We start from the raw sequence: 18,547 nt of genomic DNA, 5'->3' as shown, positions 1-18,547 counted from the left end.
GTTCACTGACATCATTGCAGCAAGCTATCCTGAGCTCCTCAGAGGAACGTTGAGCAACAAAAGTGAAGAATGCATCACCAAAAAAGTAGCTGCAGGAAAAGCTGTCAAGTACAAGTGCACAGTTTCTCTGACAGCTGTATCTAGGGTTTGCACACTCACCAGAAGAGTTTGCCATGAAAAAAAAAGCCACCAAGACCCTTCTTGCAGCCCAGCAAGTCACTAGCAACAGGAACCAGGTCTTATGCAAGCACATCAAGTCCTTCCTTATTTCTCACAGAGGAAGTATGTGTGGCTTGTGTAGCAAGCGTTGTTCTACATGATAGCGTGAACTTCCCAAAAGACTCATTTGGACAGCTGCATTCGAACCTGCTTTCCTTTTAGCACAAAAACTGGATCCCGCTGGCAAAAGAGTTCCGCTAGGCTTGGCATCTGAACTCGAGGTAAGCTTTGCTCGCCTATATCTCGGGCAGAGGGGTTCCTTCACTCCCCCCCAGATCTCTTGCTTCAGAAAAAGCAAACTGTGAAGAGAGAAATGACCTCAAGGTTTAGTCTTTGAGGCTCCGACATGTTACCAGGGACCTACCGAAGACCAAACTGTATTTGACTGAGACAGCCTCATTGGTTTACTCATATTTAAAAGACGAGTTGGAAGGGGAGTCATGTGTTTTAGAAGAAAAAGGGCAGGTGGAAGGGGAAATTGATCCTTTCTCGTAGTCCACTGTGTTGGGCACCTTTCTCCCCTGCCCAGCACTGGAAGCAATGGATAAAGTTGTAAGGGAGAGGAGGGGACAGCGTTCAGCTGCTGTCCTCATGCAAGCACCTTTTTTGTAGCCAAAAATGAACCCCCCCTCCCATTCCCCATTTTAGACACGAACAAGTTGGATGCATGAAATCCAATGAGGCAGCTTCCGTCAAGTCTTTGTCTGGCTCAAAGTCAGCCATTTATCACACCATGCAGCCCCAAAGACTAAAACGGCACTTAGATTTCCTTAAGGGAGGTGGTGACTTTCCCCTCTCCCACTGTTCCTCACCAGTAGGAACCTCTAGCGTGGAACAGCAAATCTGTAGGTCAAATGAACTTGCTATTTTGCAACACCGCTGCAGCCCCCCAAACTCCCCCTCCCCACAGTTTTGTTCCTGGGGTGGGGGGGACTCAGTAGACCCTCAGGAAGAATTTTGGTGGCAAAACTGACTTGGGGGAAATGAGCCGAAATCACCGCCCCCTCTTAGGAAAACTTAACTGTACCGTTAGCTGTAGGCCACCTGTTTTTTTAAGAAAGTGGTTTACAATAAGATTCCCTTCCTATAGTACATTTTTTCCCTCGAGATGGGTTGCTGTGTTAGTCTGTCTATAGCAGTAGAAAAGAGCAAGGGTCTAGTAGCGCCTATAAGACTAACAACATTTGTGGTAGGGTGTGAGCTTTCGTGAGTCCCAGCTCACTTCTTCAGATACCATCTAAAGAAGTGAGCTGTGACTCATGGAAGTTCATACCTTACCACAATTCTTTTTCTTGTTATGGGGTCTCTGGTCAAGCAAATGCTTGAAGTACAGCCCTCACCCACCCACCTGCTGCAAAAACTGTCTGCATTCCAGCTGCAGATGGGGATATTCAACAGCCCAGGAGCAAGCAAAGTGGCAGACCAGCCAGTTGGTGGCCATAGACTTGCCTGGATCACTACCACTGGCCCCTCTGAGACAAGCAGCCCCAAGGAGATAGATCAAGATGGGTAGCCATATTAGTCTGTCTGTAGCAGTGGAAGAGAGCAAGAGTCCAGTAGCACCTATAAGACTAACAAAATTTGTGGTAGGGTATGAGCTTTCATGAGCCACAGCTCAATTCTTTAGATGCCTGAAGGGGATTTCTGCTCTCTCAGAGCCAAACTACAAGTGACGCCTGACACTAGTTGGACAGTTGTCAGCTTCCCTCAAGTTTTGATGGGAAATGTAGGCAGCTTGGCGGAATGTTGGACAAGTGACAGTTGAAAAGTCCATTGGACAGCAGTCGGAGAGCCAAGCTGCAAGACCAGGATGCCTACATTTCCCATCAAAACTTGAGGGAAGCTGACAAGTGTCCAACTAGCGTCAGGCGTCACTTGTAGTTTGGCTCTCAGTGGACCTCAGCTTTCTCCTGGCTCCCAGCAGTCAAGTGAGCAATGTCTTCTCCTAGCAATTTCAAATGCCAATCTGCCACTGGTACAAACTCTCTCTCCCACAGAACTCCTCCAGATTTTTGCACAAAACCATCATCGAACCCCAATCTTATTCAAGAAAAAAATTGCAGTTAAGAATACTAAAAATCTTGCTACTGATTTTATTTAGGTTGGGGTTTTAAATTTTTAAAAAATACATCTTTGTGTGTGTGAAAGAGAGAATCGAATGTCTCCACTCACTGTTCTGCATCAAAAATAAGAAATCTTTTGGAGGGTGTGTAATAAACAAAAAAGGCTCCGATTCACAAAATACTTGACATGTCTCGACATGGTGACAGACAGGACTCCTTATGAAAATGTTGTCAGAGCAATTTTGTTTCAATACCTTCCAGTCAAAAACAGTATCTCGTTATCTCTTCTTCCTCTCCTCGCTTTCCTGCCCCTTCCCCCTCTCTCTGCATGTGTCATTTTCAGGACCTTTCCTTATCTACTTTAAAACAATATTTTGACCACATAGTACTGCGTTAAAAAAATACTGAGCAAAAATAAAGAAAAAGGGTTACGCATTTAAAAGGAGGACAGGCCAAGGACATCTTGCTACCAACAGGGAGAAGCCAGTTTGGTGTAGTGGGTAAGAGCAGCAGGACTCTAATCTGGAGAGCCAGGTTTGATTCCCCACTCCTCTGCTTGAAGTCAGCTGGGTGACCGTGGGTCAGTCACAGCTCTCTCAGAGCTCTCTCAGTCCCACCCACCTCACAGGGTGATTGTCATGAGGATAATAATAACACACTTTGTAAACCGCTCTGAGTGTGGCATTAAGTTGTCCTGAAGGGTGGTATATAAGCACAAGGTTGTTGCTGTTATAAACTTTGCTGCATTGGGCCAGCATATCAAAAAGCAGATGTTTTCAAAGACTACACCTGTATGGGGAAAAGGACATCTGCACATCTTTGACCTCTTATTTTAGGTCATTAGAACATCACAGTCCAGGGTTGCCAAATTTCAAGTGGGGCCTGGAGACGTGAATTACAACTGATCTCCATCAGTTCCCATGGAGAAAATGGTGGCTTTGGAGGGTAGAGTCTACAGCTATCTCCCTCCCCGGACCCCTCTCCTCCCGCCTGCCAAATATCCAACCAACCTGGAGCTGGCAACCATATCCAATCTCAAAAACTCTCCTCAGCTTCTTTGGTCAATAACAGGATCTGTGAAGAACACAACAGCTTGGTTGGGACCAGGGCATTAGATGCTGAAATGAGTTCTCTGAGTGGCTAGATCTTTGATTTATACACCTTTGATTGAGTAATTATATCAACTGTATTCCATCCCACCACAACTACTCACTTTTCCACATGTGTAGAAATGGCACAGTAAACATAAGGCTCCAATTCTAAGACTTTGGTCAAATAATAAACAAACGTTGTTGAGGACTGATTGATTGATCATGCTTAAGATCCCCTGTTTTCTCCCCAAAGAGCTCAAAGAGACAGAAATGGGGATCTCCTACTTTAACCTCACAATGATGTTATGAGGTGGGTTAGGCTTATCTTTGCACCAAGAGAGAAACACAGAGGAATTAATGCATTTATTGGTCTCACTATTTTTTTAAAAAAAAATCTGGAAACAAAGTTTAGAAATTTGTAGCATTTTTTTTCCTGTTCAGCAGCCTCGGTGCCTTGCATAATAGTTAAGGGGTGAATGGGATGAGATTGATTTGCCTAGCACATGCAGTTTTCTCCAAAAGCAGAGAGGAGGGATCCTGGCTTAGGGTCAAGCGAGATGTGCAGGTGTTCCTATGTTAAAATAGCGCAGGAGTATTTTGTGCACATGGGGAACCAAGACTCAACTCTTTAAAAACCTGCACATCTAAGAGTCTCTCTACATGAGATGTCTGGCATATGAAGCACACATTGGGAAATGCAATAGAAGCCAGGAAGGGTAGTTTAACAATACAGAGACAGCGGCAGGGCAAAGGCTTTGCTATACACTGGAGCTGTGTGAAGGGGCTGTGAAAGGCCAGAAGGGAAACTTCAGCTCATTAGAACCTCTCCAGGTCCAAGCCCAGTTCTGGAAGGCAGCTCCAGCCCATTTCCATTCCTCACTGCCCTCTGGTTGTGATCCCACACAGTTTTAAACTGGAAAGGTGAAATTGACAGAGCCTTGGAGGCAATGAAGATGAAATTAACAAACCCTCTGTGGAGCAATCTCTGCTAGTTCTGTCTTTTAAAACTACGCTTTCCGGCTAACATTGCATCTCCCTACACTTGATGAACACGCAGAGAAGTGTCTTGTGTAGAGAGATTCTAACTTGACCCTTAGATTAGGGTTGAGGTGGTTTGGTGAAGAGGAATTAAGTCTTCTCTCTCCCCCTACCATTGTTTCCCTGGGAGAAATCAGCACCCTAGACTGAGAGGCAGTTTGGTGTAGTGCTTAAGAGTGGCAGGACTCTAATCTGGAGAACCAGGTTTGATTCCCCAGTCCTAAGCTTGAAGCCAATTGGATGACCTTGGGTCAGCCACAGCTCTCTCAGAGCTCTCTCAGCCCCACCCACCTCACAGGGTGATTGTTGTAAAGATAATAATAGCACACTTTGTAAACTGCTCTGAGTGGGCGTTAAGTTGTCCTGAAGAGCGGTATATAAATCAAATGTTATCATTAATATTATTTATTCTAATGTAGAAACAGACGGAAGAGAGAAGGATTAACACCCTCCACCATTATAGACTAACTCAAATGGGCTCCCCTCAGCTACTTTTTAAGAAAATGAAAGACTTCATAAAACTAATTGTGGATCCCCCATGTATCATCTACTTAACCCTGAAAAGTCAGCAAAGGATAAGAACAGCTTAATTCCTCCAAATTTCAGTCTCTCTCTCAGCAGAACATTAATCATAGAATCATAGAATCATAGAGTTGGAAGGGGCCATACAGACCATCTAGTCCAACCCCCTGCCCAGTGCAGGATCAGCCTAAAGCATCTCTGACAAGTATTCATCCAGCCTCTTCTTGAAAACTGCCAGTGAAGGGGAGCTCACCACCTCCCTAGGCAGCTGATTCCACTTTTGAACTACTCTGACCGTGAAAAAGTTCTTCCTAATATCCAGTCGGTACCTTTGTGCATGTAGTTTTAGCCCATTGCTTTGCGTCCTACCCTCTGCTGCCAACTGGAACAGCTCTTTGCCCTCCTCCAAATGACAGCCTTTGCCCTCCTCCAAATGACAGCCTTTCAAATATTTAAAGAGAGCAATCATGAAGATTTACATCCAGTAGCAGCATAAAGAACAACAAGATTTCCAGAATATAAGCTTTCAAGATTCAAAGCTCTGTTTGTCAGATACCTGGAACTTTGACTCTTGTATTCTGTATACTCCCGAAAGCTCATGCCCTGGAAACCTAGTTCATCTTTAAGGTTCTGCTGTACTCAAATCTTGCTCTTCTAATGAAGATCAACAACGCTGCACACCTGCAACTCTCTTTTTTGAGGGGCGGGCAAGTTTTGAGTCCAGTAGCACCTTAAAGACCAACTAGATTTCCAGGGTATGAGCTTTTGAGAGTTAAAGCTCCCTTCTTAAGTTGTCCTGAAGGACGGTATATAAATTGAATGTTGTTGTTGTTGTTGTTGTTGTTTGTTGTTGTTGTTGTTGTTGTTGTTGTTGTTGTTGTTGTTGTTGCTACAATTAGAAGTGGAAGTTTGTGGGTATCTGCTGAGGGAGCTTTGACTCTCAAAAGCTCATACCCTGGAAATCTTGTTGGTCTGTAAGGAGCTACTGGACTCAAATCATGTCTCTCTATTGTGTACATTTTTATCCTGTGCTTCATTCTGGGTTGTATACATGGGTTGGATCCAGCCAATCATTTCTAGCAGAAGAAATGCACTCCTCTGTCTGTCACTCTCCTTCTGTAGTCTACTGATTTCCCCTAAATGGAGACCTGAGGAATAGTAAAAGAGGCAAATTGGAGGTCTGCAAAGAAAGAGCAAATTGGCAAAAATATCCACCTTCCATCAGTAGAAATGATTGGCAAGATCCAAACCACGATCTTTCTTTCTCAACAATAATCCTACGAGGTTGAAAGAGAGGGAATGGGTTGTGGTCACCCAGTAAGCTTCATAGTTGAGGGAGATTTGAACATAGATTCTAGTCCGACCCTGTACCATACCAGTATACTGCATTAGCACATGCTTTCTGGAAGCTGCTGAATCTTCTCTTATCTCGCCTGGTTTTTGCATTAATTTTCAAAGGCTTTTATGGAAGAAAAGGGAAAGCAGTTTAGGAGAAGACCATGGGAGCAGGGAAGATTTGCAGAAGCAGAAGCTAGCGGGTGTATATGCATTTTGAGTGACGGATTAGGGATTTCGATATTCCATTCAGACCCAACAGAAAAACCACAGTGCCGCTAGCAGGATTGTGGCTGGGACGCTTACCCTCATTGGTTTGCCTTGCCCTAAGCCAGATTTAGAAATCTTCTTGGAACGTTGCTTCCAGTTCTGATTTAGAAGTTGACCGCAGTTTGCACAAACCGTTGTTTGTCCAATTCACACATAATGGTAAGCTAGGATTGCCAACTCCAGGTAGGGCCTGATGAACTCCTGGAATTACAACTGATCTCCAGAGATGACAGGGGACTATTCCCCTGGAGAAACTGGCTGCTTTAGAAAATGGACTGTATGGCATTATACCCGCTGCGGTCCCTCTCCTCCCCAAACTCTGCCACCCCCCACCCCCCAGCTCCACTTTAAAAACTCCAGGAATTCCCCAACTCAGAGTTGGCAACCCTATTATGTTGTGCAGAGATAAGGAAAATTGGGAGGGGACTGAAACACATGTTGGGGAAAAGAGGGAAAGGGAGAGAAAGCTATGAGTGCATTAGCCAGAGGGAGGGCCCCAATAGATAAGCCAGGGTTTGGCAAATGTGTCAAAACCATGCCCCCATACCTTGTTGTCCCTGGAGGCCAAAAGTTGTTGTTTGTGTATTTATACATTCATGATTTGACTGCTACTTCCTATTATGCTGAAGCTAGGGCAATGGAAACTTCTGTCGCACACAGCAAATTCTTAGCAACGTCTCGGGTTGTGGTTTGCGATCACTTCACTGAAGTCAGGAGGACTTTGACGAAGGTGCCCCTCTCTCAGACGGGTGCAAACGTCAAATTTCAAAAACCCAAATGCAAACTTGATTTTTTTTTTTCAAATAAGCAACTGGATGCAGGTTGTTTTTACTCGCTGGAACGGCAGGTGCTAACCGGAGGGTTTTTCCTATATGTCTTTTGTTACTGTAGTTCTGAAGTGAGTTCTTTGAAGGAAGGCAAAAAAAAAAAAAAAAGGATGGGGAACGCAATGGGAAATACTATGAAAATGACAAGAGCCACACCGGTGACCCACACGCCCTGGCAATCAGGTAAGTGCATGTAACCTAAAAATCGGGAAGAACAGGAGGGAAGGGAAGAGATATGAACTGTGATAGACATTTGTCAAGCTCCAGGTGGGAGATGGAGTTCTTACGGAATTACAACTGATCTCCAGACTATAGAGATCAGCTCCCCTGCAGGAAAAAAACCTTTATTTACTTAGAAGATTTCTATGCTATTTCTTCAGAGTCTTGCTCATGGCGAACGGCAGGCTTTGAGCCTAATGGCACCTTAATGACCAACGAGATTTTCAGAGTGTAAACTTGCAAGAGTCAAAGCTCCTTCTATCTAAAGAAGAGAGCTTTGACTTTGGAAAACATACAGTCTGGAAATGTTGTTGGGACTCTAAAGTGCCACCGGACACAAATCCTGCTGTTCTCCGGCAGACCAACACGGCTACCCACCTAAAAGTGCTCAAGGTGGTTTACGATTAAAACCCACGAAATATATTTAATTGTTTTTTAAAAAACGAGCCAGGAAATGCAGTTGCAGAAAATGGCAAGTTCGAAGAATGGGCTCTATGGCTTCACATCCCTGCTAAGTTTCTTTCCCTCCTTAAAGTCTTCCCTCCTCCTCTTCTTTCCAGGAATTTCCCATCCAGACACTGGCAATCCAACATATATCCCACAGTTTGATGCATGCAGAAAAGTTTTCTGAATAAGAAGACCGCTCAAAATGTCTGCAGAAGTCTCAACCAGGGGTGGGGCTATATTCTGGTCCCACTGTAAAGTGGAAACTAGCAAAGAGCGAAGAGTCAGTGGTACAGTGCGTGCTTTGCATGCCGAAAGTCTCAGGTTCGATCCTTGGCATCTCCAGTTAAGAGGAGAAAGTAGGATATGATGTGAAAGACCGCAACCTGAGGGCCAAGCTACATGTGACGAATGACACTTGAACAGCAAGTGTATTTCTCCCTGTTCACTTGCCCTCCACTCAATCCACTTGCCGTTCAAGTGTCATTCGTCATGTGTAGCTTGGCCCTGAGTCTCTGGAGAGGCAAATAATAGATCAATGATTTGACGGTATAAGGCAACTTCATACGGGAGTCTAGCCTTCCACAGCACAACAGAAACTCCCAGAGATTAATCTCGAAGATTGTCAGGACAGGAGCTTGTCCCGGGTCCTGAACAAATGTGACGCATGCAAGATTTGATCTGTAAGCCACAAGTGCAAGATGGCCAAGTAGATCAGGAAGAGGCTACTTGAACAGGGACAGGTTGGGGAAAGTGATGAGAGCAGGTCTGTAAAAGATAGATTATACTTATGCACTCCTCTGATGCAGATTTGCTTCATCTTGGTCTCTGCCCATTCCTTTTGGGGCGGGGGGGGAGACCAGAGTTGGTTTATTTTACATTTCAGGGTTTCTTTTTCTTTTCTTTTTTTTTTTTTAGTAAATAGAAAAGATAGAAATGACAGTAGAGAGTGCATAGAAACTCAGATAAAATACAAAGCACTGCATTTGAGTTACATTTAAACTACAACAGAAAAATATATTCAAAATATGTAACAGCCCAACTAGATTATATAATAGTTCTCTTCCCCTCTCCTTAATTGTTTGCCAGTGGTTAAGAACGCGGGACTCTAATCTGGAGAGCCGAGTTTGATTCCGCGCTCCTCCACTTGAAGCCAGCTGGGTGACCTTGGGTCAGGCACAGCTCTCTCAAAGCTCTCTCAGCCCCACCCACCTCACAGGATGTTTTGTTGTGGTGATAATAATGACATACTTTGTAAACTGCTCTCAGTGTGGCATTATATACCACCTGAAGGGTGGTATATAAATCGAATATTGTTGTTGTTGTTATACCCAAACTTTTGTGTCAGTAATTTTTAATCAGTCATCTCTTCTATACTTTGTCTCTATAATATAATTACCTTAATTTATCTTAGTTTCAACCTAAGTAATCTCTGCCCATTCCTGAGAATGTAAGGTGCCCTCACCCATGATTCTTAACCCCCACCAATCTTTCTTTTCTCCCTTACTCTTTGCAATACAGGCTGAAGCATGCTGGCGTTCTATGTAAGTCTCAACTATTCTGTTGACCGGGAAGAAAAAGATTCGGGTCCAGTAGCACTTTAAAGACCAACTAGATTTCCAGGGTACGAGCTTTCAAGAGTCAGAGCTCCCTTCATCAGATACACTCAAAAGCTCACACCCTGGAAATCTAGTCGGTCTTTAAGATGCTACTAGACCCAAATCTTGTTCTTCTACTACAGACCGATATGGTTCCTTACCTGAAACTATTGACCAGGAATGTTGGCTCTTTTCTGGTCCCAGTCACTAGGTAATCACTGTCCCTATATTGTCTTAGGAAAGATTCTGTGGTGGCTTTTGAAAGTAATTTTATTCATATGTATTGGAAATTACATGAGGGTAGGGGAGAGATGTAAGGGTTTTAATGAGCACAATACGATTTCACCTAATGTAATTGGTTCATTTTGAACAGCTAGGTAAAAAGGTAAAGGTAGTCCCCTGTGTAATCACCGAGTCATTACTGGCCCATGGGGGGACGTCGCATCACGGCATTTTCTTGGCAGACTTTTTACGGGGTGGTTTGCCGTTGCCTTCCCCAGTCATCTACACTTTACCCCCAGGAAACTGGGGACTCATTTTACTGACCTCAGAAGCTGAGTCAACCTTGAGCCGGCTACCTGAACCCGGCTTCCGCCAGGATCGAACTCAGATCATGAGCAGAGCTTGGGCCGCAGTACTGCAGCTTACCACTCTGCACCACGGGGCTCCTCAAACAGCAAGGTTGGAAAGTCTATTATAGAATAATTATGGAGGGTATTTTTCTATAAAGCATGTTTTTAAGCAAACAAAAACCCTCCTTGTTATTAAATTATGTGGCCAGACCCAACTACCGTTAAATTGCGTTCCAACAGAAAAGCTGAGTCCTATAGAGCTGTTCCGTTAGCTGATGCATTTCCCTCTGAGAGAAGGAGCCTTCCCGGATGTAAGATGTTCTCATCATCATCTTCCATCTCATGAGAACATTTTGCATCAGAGGAGGCATCTTCCGCTAGAGAAAAGTGCTTCTGCTAGAGGAACTGTTCTGCGTGATTGAACCCAATGCCAGAACGCTGCTCACCTTCAAATTCCCCCACCTCTGTTACCTCCTAACCAGATGGCAAACATTACTGAACGTGTTTGAGTTGCCGATATTCAATAAACACAGCCAGATATATTTGTGAGATGAAATGTTCTTAAATTTTTAGACAAGGAAATGGTCACAATATACAGCAATGAATAAGTGCTTTCATGCAGAAAGGAAAATAGGGGAAAGGGGATGCTCAGTGTAAAAACAGTGCACATCTGTGAAGTGCTGGGATGGAATAATTGTATTCTGAAACAATTTCTGGGGATGGGGGGTAGGGGCATGGGGGGTGCACAGCACTGCATGCATCATGACAGCATTTCTGGGGGGAAACCAGAACTGACATCAGGTAGCTCTAGGAATTGTCAAAAACTCTATAGTTTTATCATACAGTTTTCAGCAATTTCTACAGCTACCTCCTGTCACTTCCAGGTTTCCCTGAAAGAGATGTCACGGCACATGAGCCAATTTGGTGTAGTGGTTAAGAGCAGCAGGAGTCTAATCTGGAGAGCCAGGTTTGATTCCCCACTCCTCCACTTGAAGCCAGCTGGGCAACCTTGGACTAGTCACAGCTCTCTGGAGCTCTGTCAGCCCCACCCACCTCACAGGTGTTTGTTGTGGGGATATTAATTATGCTTTTAAACCACTCTGAGTGGGCATTAAGTTGTCCTGAAGGGCTGTATATAAATCAAATGTTGTTGTTGTTGTGTGATACCAGCAAGGTTACTGGTAGGAGGCCCCTTGCCATAGCAGAAGGCCTGGCAACCACAGTTTTTGGACAGGGAAGGCGACTAGCATTTATTTTAAAAAAACAAGAAAGCAATTTCCAGGGGAAGGGCTAATATCTCGAGAAGAGGGGACAGAAATGGGGGGGCAGGATCATTTCAGTTGCCTCAACAACACTGGCTATTAGCTCTGCCACAAGCACATGTAGCTGTGGCTTAGGACCTGGGGCCTAAGCCACAGGCTCTGCCATGTAACCCACTAGCTTTACCCATTGACTCTGCTCCACCCAGATAGCTGCTGTAGCATAATGGTTACGTGACTGGACTGCGAATCAGCACTCTGTTAGTTCAACTCCCACTACTGCCATGAGTGGGTAAGCCACTCCTCTCAGCCCCAGCTCCACAGCTGTATTGTGGGGATAATAATAACACTGACTTGGTTCACCACTCTGAGTAGGGCAATGATCTGTCTATAAGAGTGGTGTATAAGTGCAGTTATGATTATGAGCTGCTGTATTATAATGGTTTGAATCCCACTAATGCCATGAGCTCAGCAGGTGGCCTTGGGTAAGCCACCTTACCAAGAAGAGTGGTACATAAGCACATGGTTATTATTATTATTACCCATGACGCACCACTCTTGGGGAGCAACCCTAAGCAGGTCTACTCAAAAGGAAGTCCCATTTTATTCAGTGGGGCTTACTCCCAGGAAAGGATTACAGCCTTCATCTCCTAGGTGCTACACCTGAGCCTCAGGGTACCTGGCAACTGTGCTTGCATTGATTTTTAGAACATAAGCAGACACTCAATTCTGGGCTGGATATGAATGATTCCACTGCCATTTCTCCTAGTATCAGATCCTTGCTGAGTAGACATGGGCACGAACCGGGGGAAAACCAAACCATGTGGTACATGGTTCGTCCAGTTTCAGGAACCCCAAACCATGAACTTTGCTGAACTTGATCTGGTTTGCGAACCAGTTTGTGGTTCATCGGAGCCCAGGATCGGAGCCCACTTCATACTCTGAGAGCCAAACTTTTCAGTCCCTTTTCCAGCAACAAGTGTAGGCCAAAGATCCCACCAAGCAATCTCTCTCAAAAGCCAAGTTCCAGCAAGCCCTCCTCTCCCTCTCCCTCTGCTGAAACTGAAACCAGGAGGCACAGAGCTTTCCTTTTTATATAAAATGCCCATATTGAACAATACAGGAGTGCTCTGGTTGGCTGAAAGACCAGCCTAACATGTTTTGGGGGGAAGAGATTGGTGTTACCATGGCTACTGCAGGCCCATCTCCTCGGTTGCCTTAGAGATTCTAACTCCCCCCTTTTCCTGGCTGGATGGGCCAGAATGGGAGCTCTCTAGTTGGCAGAGGCAGCTGCCAATCATGTGTGGAGGCCTCAGATTGGGGGCAACCAAAAGACTGGCCACCATTGCCTAGGCAATGTATTGAATGGTGCCAAAGTGTCTGGCTTCCCGAACCAGCCATGGAACAGTAGGAAAAAGTCGTTTGGGTTGTAAAAACGTGACCCCTTGAACCGCGTGTTTCTTTGCCTACGAACCAGCCATTCCATCATGAATTTTGGTTCGTGGTTCGTTTCGTGCCCTTCTCTACTGCTGAGTGATATCTAAGTGTTAAAATGAAGCAGCAAATGAAGCAGCACTTGACTTCGTTAAACAGATAAAAATTCATTAAAAATATTCATAAATTATCGGTATTTAATAGAATTCCTTGCCTCTGTTTTGGGGCTCCCCCCCCACACACACACAGGTTTTTTTTCCTATTGAGTGTAGTTCTCAGAGGAACCTCTTTTTTTGTTTCCTGGTTTCATATTTGGAGGACGGGCAAATCTAGGGTTATTTCCAGAAATGCTGTCTGAGATCCTTTAATTGGAGATGCCAAAGAATGAGCCAAAACTTTCTACACAGAGAGATTCTATTTAATAAACTATGCAATAAACATATTATTATTATTTACTCCTGAGCTAGTCTTTGACCATAATCATCCATACATTCATTCTATTAATTCTTGATTCATTCTACTCACACAGAAAAGTACTCTCCACCCTCCAAAAACAGAAAACTTTTATGCATAGCAAGAAGGACGGGCACATTTATTTTGATTTACGGCCAAGGTGCCCATGTTTTCTGCACCCAACACACCTGCACCGCTTGGTACATGGAACCATTGAGCCAGGCGGCACCCAGCCTAACAGCTAACAATAAGTTAACTGAACAGGAAGGTGACCTTGATTTTTCTGACTTCCTGTGGTTTACATTTCCCCCTGTATACTATATTTAAACTGAAAAGCTATTTTTGTTCTATTGGGAAGATAAGTATGTTCTGTTGGTGTGATAGGAGCTAAATCAGCCAGTGATCTAATACAGTTTAGCACCCACGCCAGCACTTAAAGGATAGCGCAAAAGTTGTGGCTCGGCGGTAGCGTGCCTGTTTTGTATGCAGCAGGGCCTGAGTTTAGTATCTCCAGTTTAAAAGGGAAACAGGATCTTAGCTGGCTGATGTAGGGAAAAACCTCTCCTTTTTTGGTAGAAAGCTGCAGCCTCCCTAAACGTGGATCCTTAAGGGCAAATCCATTCTGTAGCACAAGCGTCTGTACTTTGCAACCCATTTGGTCAGACGCAGTGAAATGAGAATGGCATTTCCAGAGAGAAATCAATCCTGGTGTTTCCTTTCCTAGAATTAAGCATTGGTTTTGAATGCCAATAGACATTTACTTAAAGGGCCTTCTCAGTCATGGCCCCAAAATTATGGAATACCTCCCTAGGGAGATTTGTCTGTCCCCTTCTGACAATGGGTGAAGACTTTATGTTTTTGGTCTGGTGCTCTCTCACTGATTCTCATTAATTCTTCCTCTCATTCATATGTTTTATTTTAATTGTTTTTACTTATTTATTTATTTACATTATTTACAACCTACCTTTCTCAATGAGACTTGGGTTGCCAGGTCCTCTTACCCTCCAGACAGGGGCGGGGGGGACCTGCACTCACTTTTGCAGAGTCCTCATGTGCATGCTCTTGGAATAGTGTGATGACATCACTTCCAAGAGTGATGTAATTGTGCCTGTCAAGCAGGCATGCTTCCGCCACCCACAGGGGCCAATTTGGGCCCCTGCAAAGGGTGGGAGCCTGCCTGCCACCAGGCACGATGACATCACTTCAAGAAGTGACATCATCGCACCCACTAAGTGCTGGTTTGGGAGGTTTTTTGCTTCCTGGACCCATTCCCCACGTGTTTTCCCCCCACCAGCCAGGCGAGTGGCAGTGGGTGGCAGAGGCTTGGAGTGGGGGATTCCCCGGTCCCACTGGGGGAATGGCAGTCCTAACTCAAGCAGATTACACAATGTAAACCGGTGCAATCAATAGGATGATATATTGAATAAGCAATGTAATGGGACTAGAAATTGCAGAAATTTGAAACTGAGTTTCCATCCGAACAAACCATAGGGAGTAACCACAACCTATTAAGCAATGCAGTACATGGTATTACATCGGCAAAAAAGGTGCTTTTTTCTGGATCAGTCTGTTTCAGTCTGGATCAGTCTTGCTTCCTTTATAAAAATGCCCTCCAGAACCATTGCATTATCCATACTTTGTGAAATGTCGGGAACTTGAGGGCTGCTACAAAGAAGGCACATAATATGCCCATCTGCAGTATAGAACTTACAGAATATCTATTTCAATGTGTTTTAATCTTGTTTTAATATTTTTATTATCAACTACCTTGGGGATCCTCAGTTGGGTAGAGAGCAGCTGAAAAATGTTTTAAATAAAGAAATCTTCTTAGCATGTTTAGTGAGAGGTATGGGGCTACCCTGGGACCTTGCTGTAAACGTAGCTCAGTTTATTATGCATGATATAGGATTCATTCCTTTCTTTTGTTGTTAAGGTCAGCGAAGTGATTTTCTTGCTGTCCTCTACGACTATCCCACCCCAGATATCAGCCCACCAATATTTCAAGTTGGGGAGAAACTACGTGTGGTCTCAGAGTAAGTATTTATCTGCTTAATTTTTAAATTCATGGTCTCTCTTTCAGGGTCTACATGGCTCCATCTTTTTTTTACCCTCACGACAACCCTGTGTGGTAGGTTAGGGGGATTACGGGTTTTTCATGGGCTATTTTACGCATTCCTTCCCATATATATGCTCCAAATGGCTCCATGTAATAAGATATTCCCTCTGTCCAGGTCTTTTCCATGCTGAATCATTGTACACACTTCTGCCTCTGGAACATGCCTTATTATGTTTTTGTTGGTATAAGATTTTAATGTTAATGCCAGCATTTAGGATTCAGCACCCACCCCAGGTTTCCTAGATCATGAATCTCTGAAAGGATGATGCTAATGGATAAATCTTGTCCAGTGCGCTAATCTTGTCCAGTGCATATCGGCACTCGTGCACCATTGAGTTCAACTCTCCTTGTTCACCTGCTGTAGCCACTGATGTACATTTTGAACATCTGGCTCTAAATAAGAAATGCAGGTTTCCCATTTATGGGCCCAGGACTGTCCAGCCACCTACTGTGCTCTAGCCCTAATTTCCAATCATTCTAGCTTCAGGGAAATCTTAGCCATTCTTAGCCTGCTGGACAACCCTTGCATACTTTGGAAGATCCCCACGTCCTAGGGCACGTTCTTGGGTTTCATGGTCTCTTGAGATGGCAACCTTTTGCCTAGGCTTTTCTAGCTGTTTCAGATTACAGGAGGGTGCTGACATGCTTCAATACTTCTCCATGAAAAAGTCCCCCTGCACATAGAAAACTAGCATGTCAGGAAGCAGGGTGGGCTCAGAACCTTTGGCCTGGTTATGCTTATTTTCTAGCCACAGAGCATTTTTTTATACGGTGGGGCATTCAATCATACATGCTGTGATTTGGGAATCTCAATGCGGACTACTGATCAGCCCATGGAGATTACAGGAAAAGGACCTCTTGTTTCCCCCAGTTTCATGAACCCAAGATGCTAAACAAACCACCTGAAGTCCCCCACTAACAATGCATATTGGGAAGATAAGTAGCAGTGGACAAACTGTGTTTTGTTGTCCTGATGAACCCAAGAAAAAAATCCAGGAAAGAAAATAACAACAACATTCGATCTATATACTGTCCTTCAGGACAACTTAACACCCACTCAGCGTGGTTTACAAAGTATGTTGTTATTATTATCCCCACAACAATCACCCTGTGAGGTGGATGGCACTGAGAGAGCTCTGGAAGAGCTGTGACTGACTCAAGCTGGAGGAGTGGGGAATCAAACCCGGTTCTCCAGATTAGAGTCCTGCTGCTCTTAACCACTACACCAAACTGGCTTCCATGGAACACAGTTTGAAACGCAATAATCCAATCACACCCCACAGTGTGCCACAGAATGACAGCAGAAGCACCACAGAAAGCCATCCACAGATCAATCAGTTCCATCTTGAATCAATGAACGAAGCCATGCCATGTGGTGGTGGAGAATGCCATCAAGCCATAGCTAACTTATGGCAACCCCTGCAGGGTTTTCATGGGAAGAGACTGATAGAGGTGGTTTGCCATTGCCTGCCTCTTCAACCGTTGTCTTCACTGGAGGTCTCCCATCCAATTACTAACCAAGGCTGACCCTGCTTAGCTTCTGATGAGATCAGACTCACCTTCAGCTCCATCTTGAATCAATGAATGAAGCCATGCCATATGCCACCTGAAAGGCCATAGTCTTCTGGGGGGCTCTACCCAACTTGCATGGCAGGAAATTCTTTGGAAAGAACCCCACAGTCAGCAAAGAACAAAGATGAGGTTTCAACTTATTCCTTCCTCCCATGTTGAAGAGCATATATATATGAACCCTTCCAACAACAACTGTGTTATAAATAACCAAGGGGAAAAATATACAGTACAGTGTTCAGTGCTAAAGGTAGTCTGCCCGGCTCAAGTGGCTCAACATTGCAGCTAGTCATGGGGGTTAGGGTGTGGTTAAAAAAAGAAAAACAGACACAAAATATGTATTGTCGAAGGCTTTCACGGCCGGAGAACGATGGTTGTTGGGGGTTTTCCGGGCTGTATTGCCGTGGTCTTGGCATTGTAGTTCCTGACGTTTCGCCAGCAGCTGTGGCTGGCATCTTCAGAGGTGTAGCACCAAAAGACAGAGATCTCTCAGTGTCACAGTGTGGAAAAGATGTAGGTCATTTGTATCTACTCAGGAGGGGTGGGGTTGAGCTGAGTCATTCTGTAAGAGTTTCCCAGGGTGTGGAATGCTAATGGCGGGAGGCTTCACTGAGTCATTCTGTAAGAGTTTCCCAGGGTGTGGAATGCTAATGGCGGGAGGCTTCACTGTATCCTGAGGAGGTTCTTTTGCATATGGATTGGTGCTTGATGTGCTAATCTTCTCTGCAGGGCTATTGTCGGGTGTGGAGTGTTTTGTTGGCCTGGTGTTTTTCAGAACTGGAGCCCATGCTCTGTTCATTCTTAAGGTTTCTTCTTTCCTGTTGAAGTTTTGCTTATGCTTGTGAATTTCAATGGCTTCCCTGTGCAGTCTGACAAAGTAGTTGGAAGTGTTGTCCAGTATTTTGGTGTCCTGGAATAAGATACTGTGCCCTGTTTGAGTTAGGCTATGTTCAGCCACTGCTGATTTTTCAGGCTGTCCAAGTCTGCAGTGTCTTTCATGTTCTTTTATTCTTGTCTGGATGCTACGCTTTGTGGTCCCGATGTAAACTTGTCCACAGCTGCAGGGTATACGGTATACTCCTGCAGAGGTGAGGGGGTCTCTGCTGTCTTTTGCTGATCTTTTTTGCCATATATCAAAGGAATTACTGATCAGATGGGAAAGCTTATGGAAAAGCATAACCTTCCTTATGGAAAAGCATAACCTTCAAGCAGTATTCAGACCCACCCGAAAAATACAACAGATGCTACGATCAGCAAAAGACAGCAGAGACCCCCTCACCTCTGCAGGAGTATACCGTATACCCTGCAGCTGTGGACAAGTTTACATCGGGACCACAAAGCGTAGCATCCAGACAAGAATAAAAGAACATGAAAGACACTGCAGACTTGGACAGCCTGAAAAATCAGCAGTGGCTGAACATAGCCTAACTCAAACAGGGCACAGTATCTTATTCCAGGACACCAAAATACTGGACAACACTTCCAACTACTTTGTCAGACTGCACAGGGAAGCCATTG

The 18,547-nt window shown here is 44.5% G+C and overlaps 2 protein-coding genes across 2 annotated transcripts in view; one reads left to right on the top strand and one right to left on the bottom strand.

Annotated features, from left to right (window-relative positions):
* Positions 1-18,547, bottom strand: part of TG (thyroglobulin) — a 224,437-nt gene that overhangs the window by 71,968 nt on the left and 133,922 nt on the right. The window lies entirely within an intron of this gene.
* Positions 344-18,547, top strand: part of SLA (Src like adaptor) — a 29,006-nt gene continuing 10,802 nt past the window's right edge. Inside the window, exons 1-3 of the mRNA XM_054985582.1 lie at positions 344-440; positions 7,430-7,548; positions 15,278-15,377. Coding sequence (XP_054841557.1) covers positions 7,476-7,548; positions 15,278-15,377 — 173 coding nt within the window. The 5' untranslated portion in view covers positions 344-440; positions 7,430-7,475. The remainder of the gene's footprint in view (positions 441-7,429; positions 7,549-15,277; positions 15,378-18,547) is intronic.

Source organism: Eublepharis macularius, chromosome 7 (assembly GCF_028583425.1).
Source record: "Eublepharis macularius isolate TG4126 chromosome 7, MPM_Emac_v1.0, whole genome shotgun sequence".
Taxonomy (NCBI): Eukaryota; Metazoa; Chordata; class Lepidosauria; order Squamata; family Eublepharidae; genus Eublepharis; species Eublepharis macularius.
Note: the sequence above shows the minus strand (reverse complement) of the source record. Positions and strands in the feature narration are given on the sequence as shown.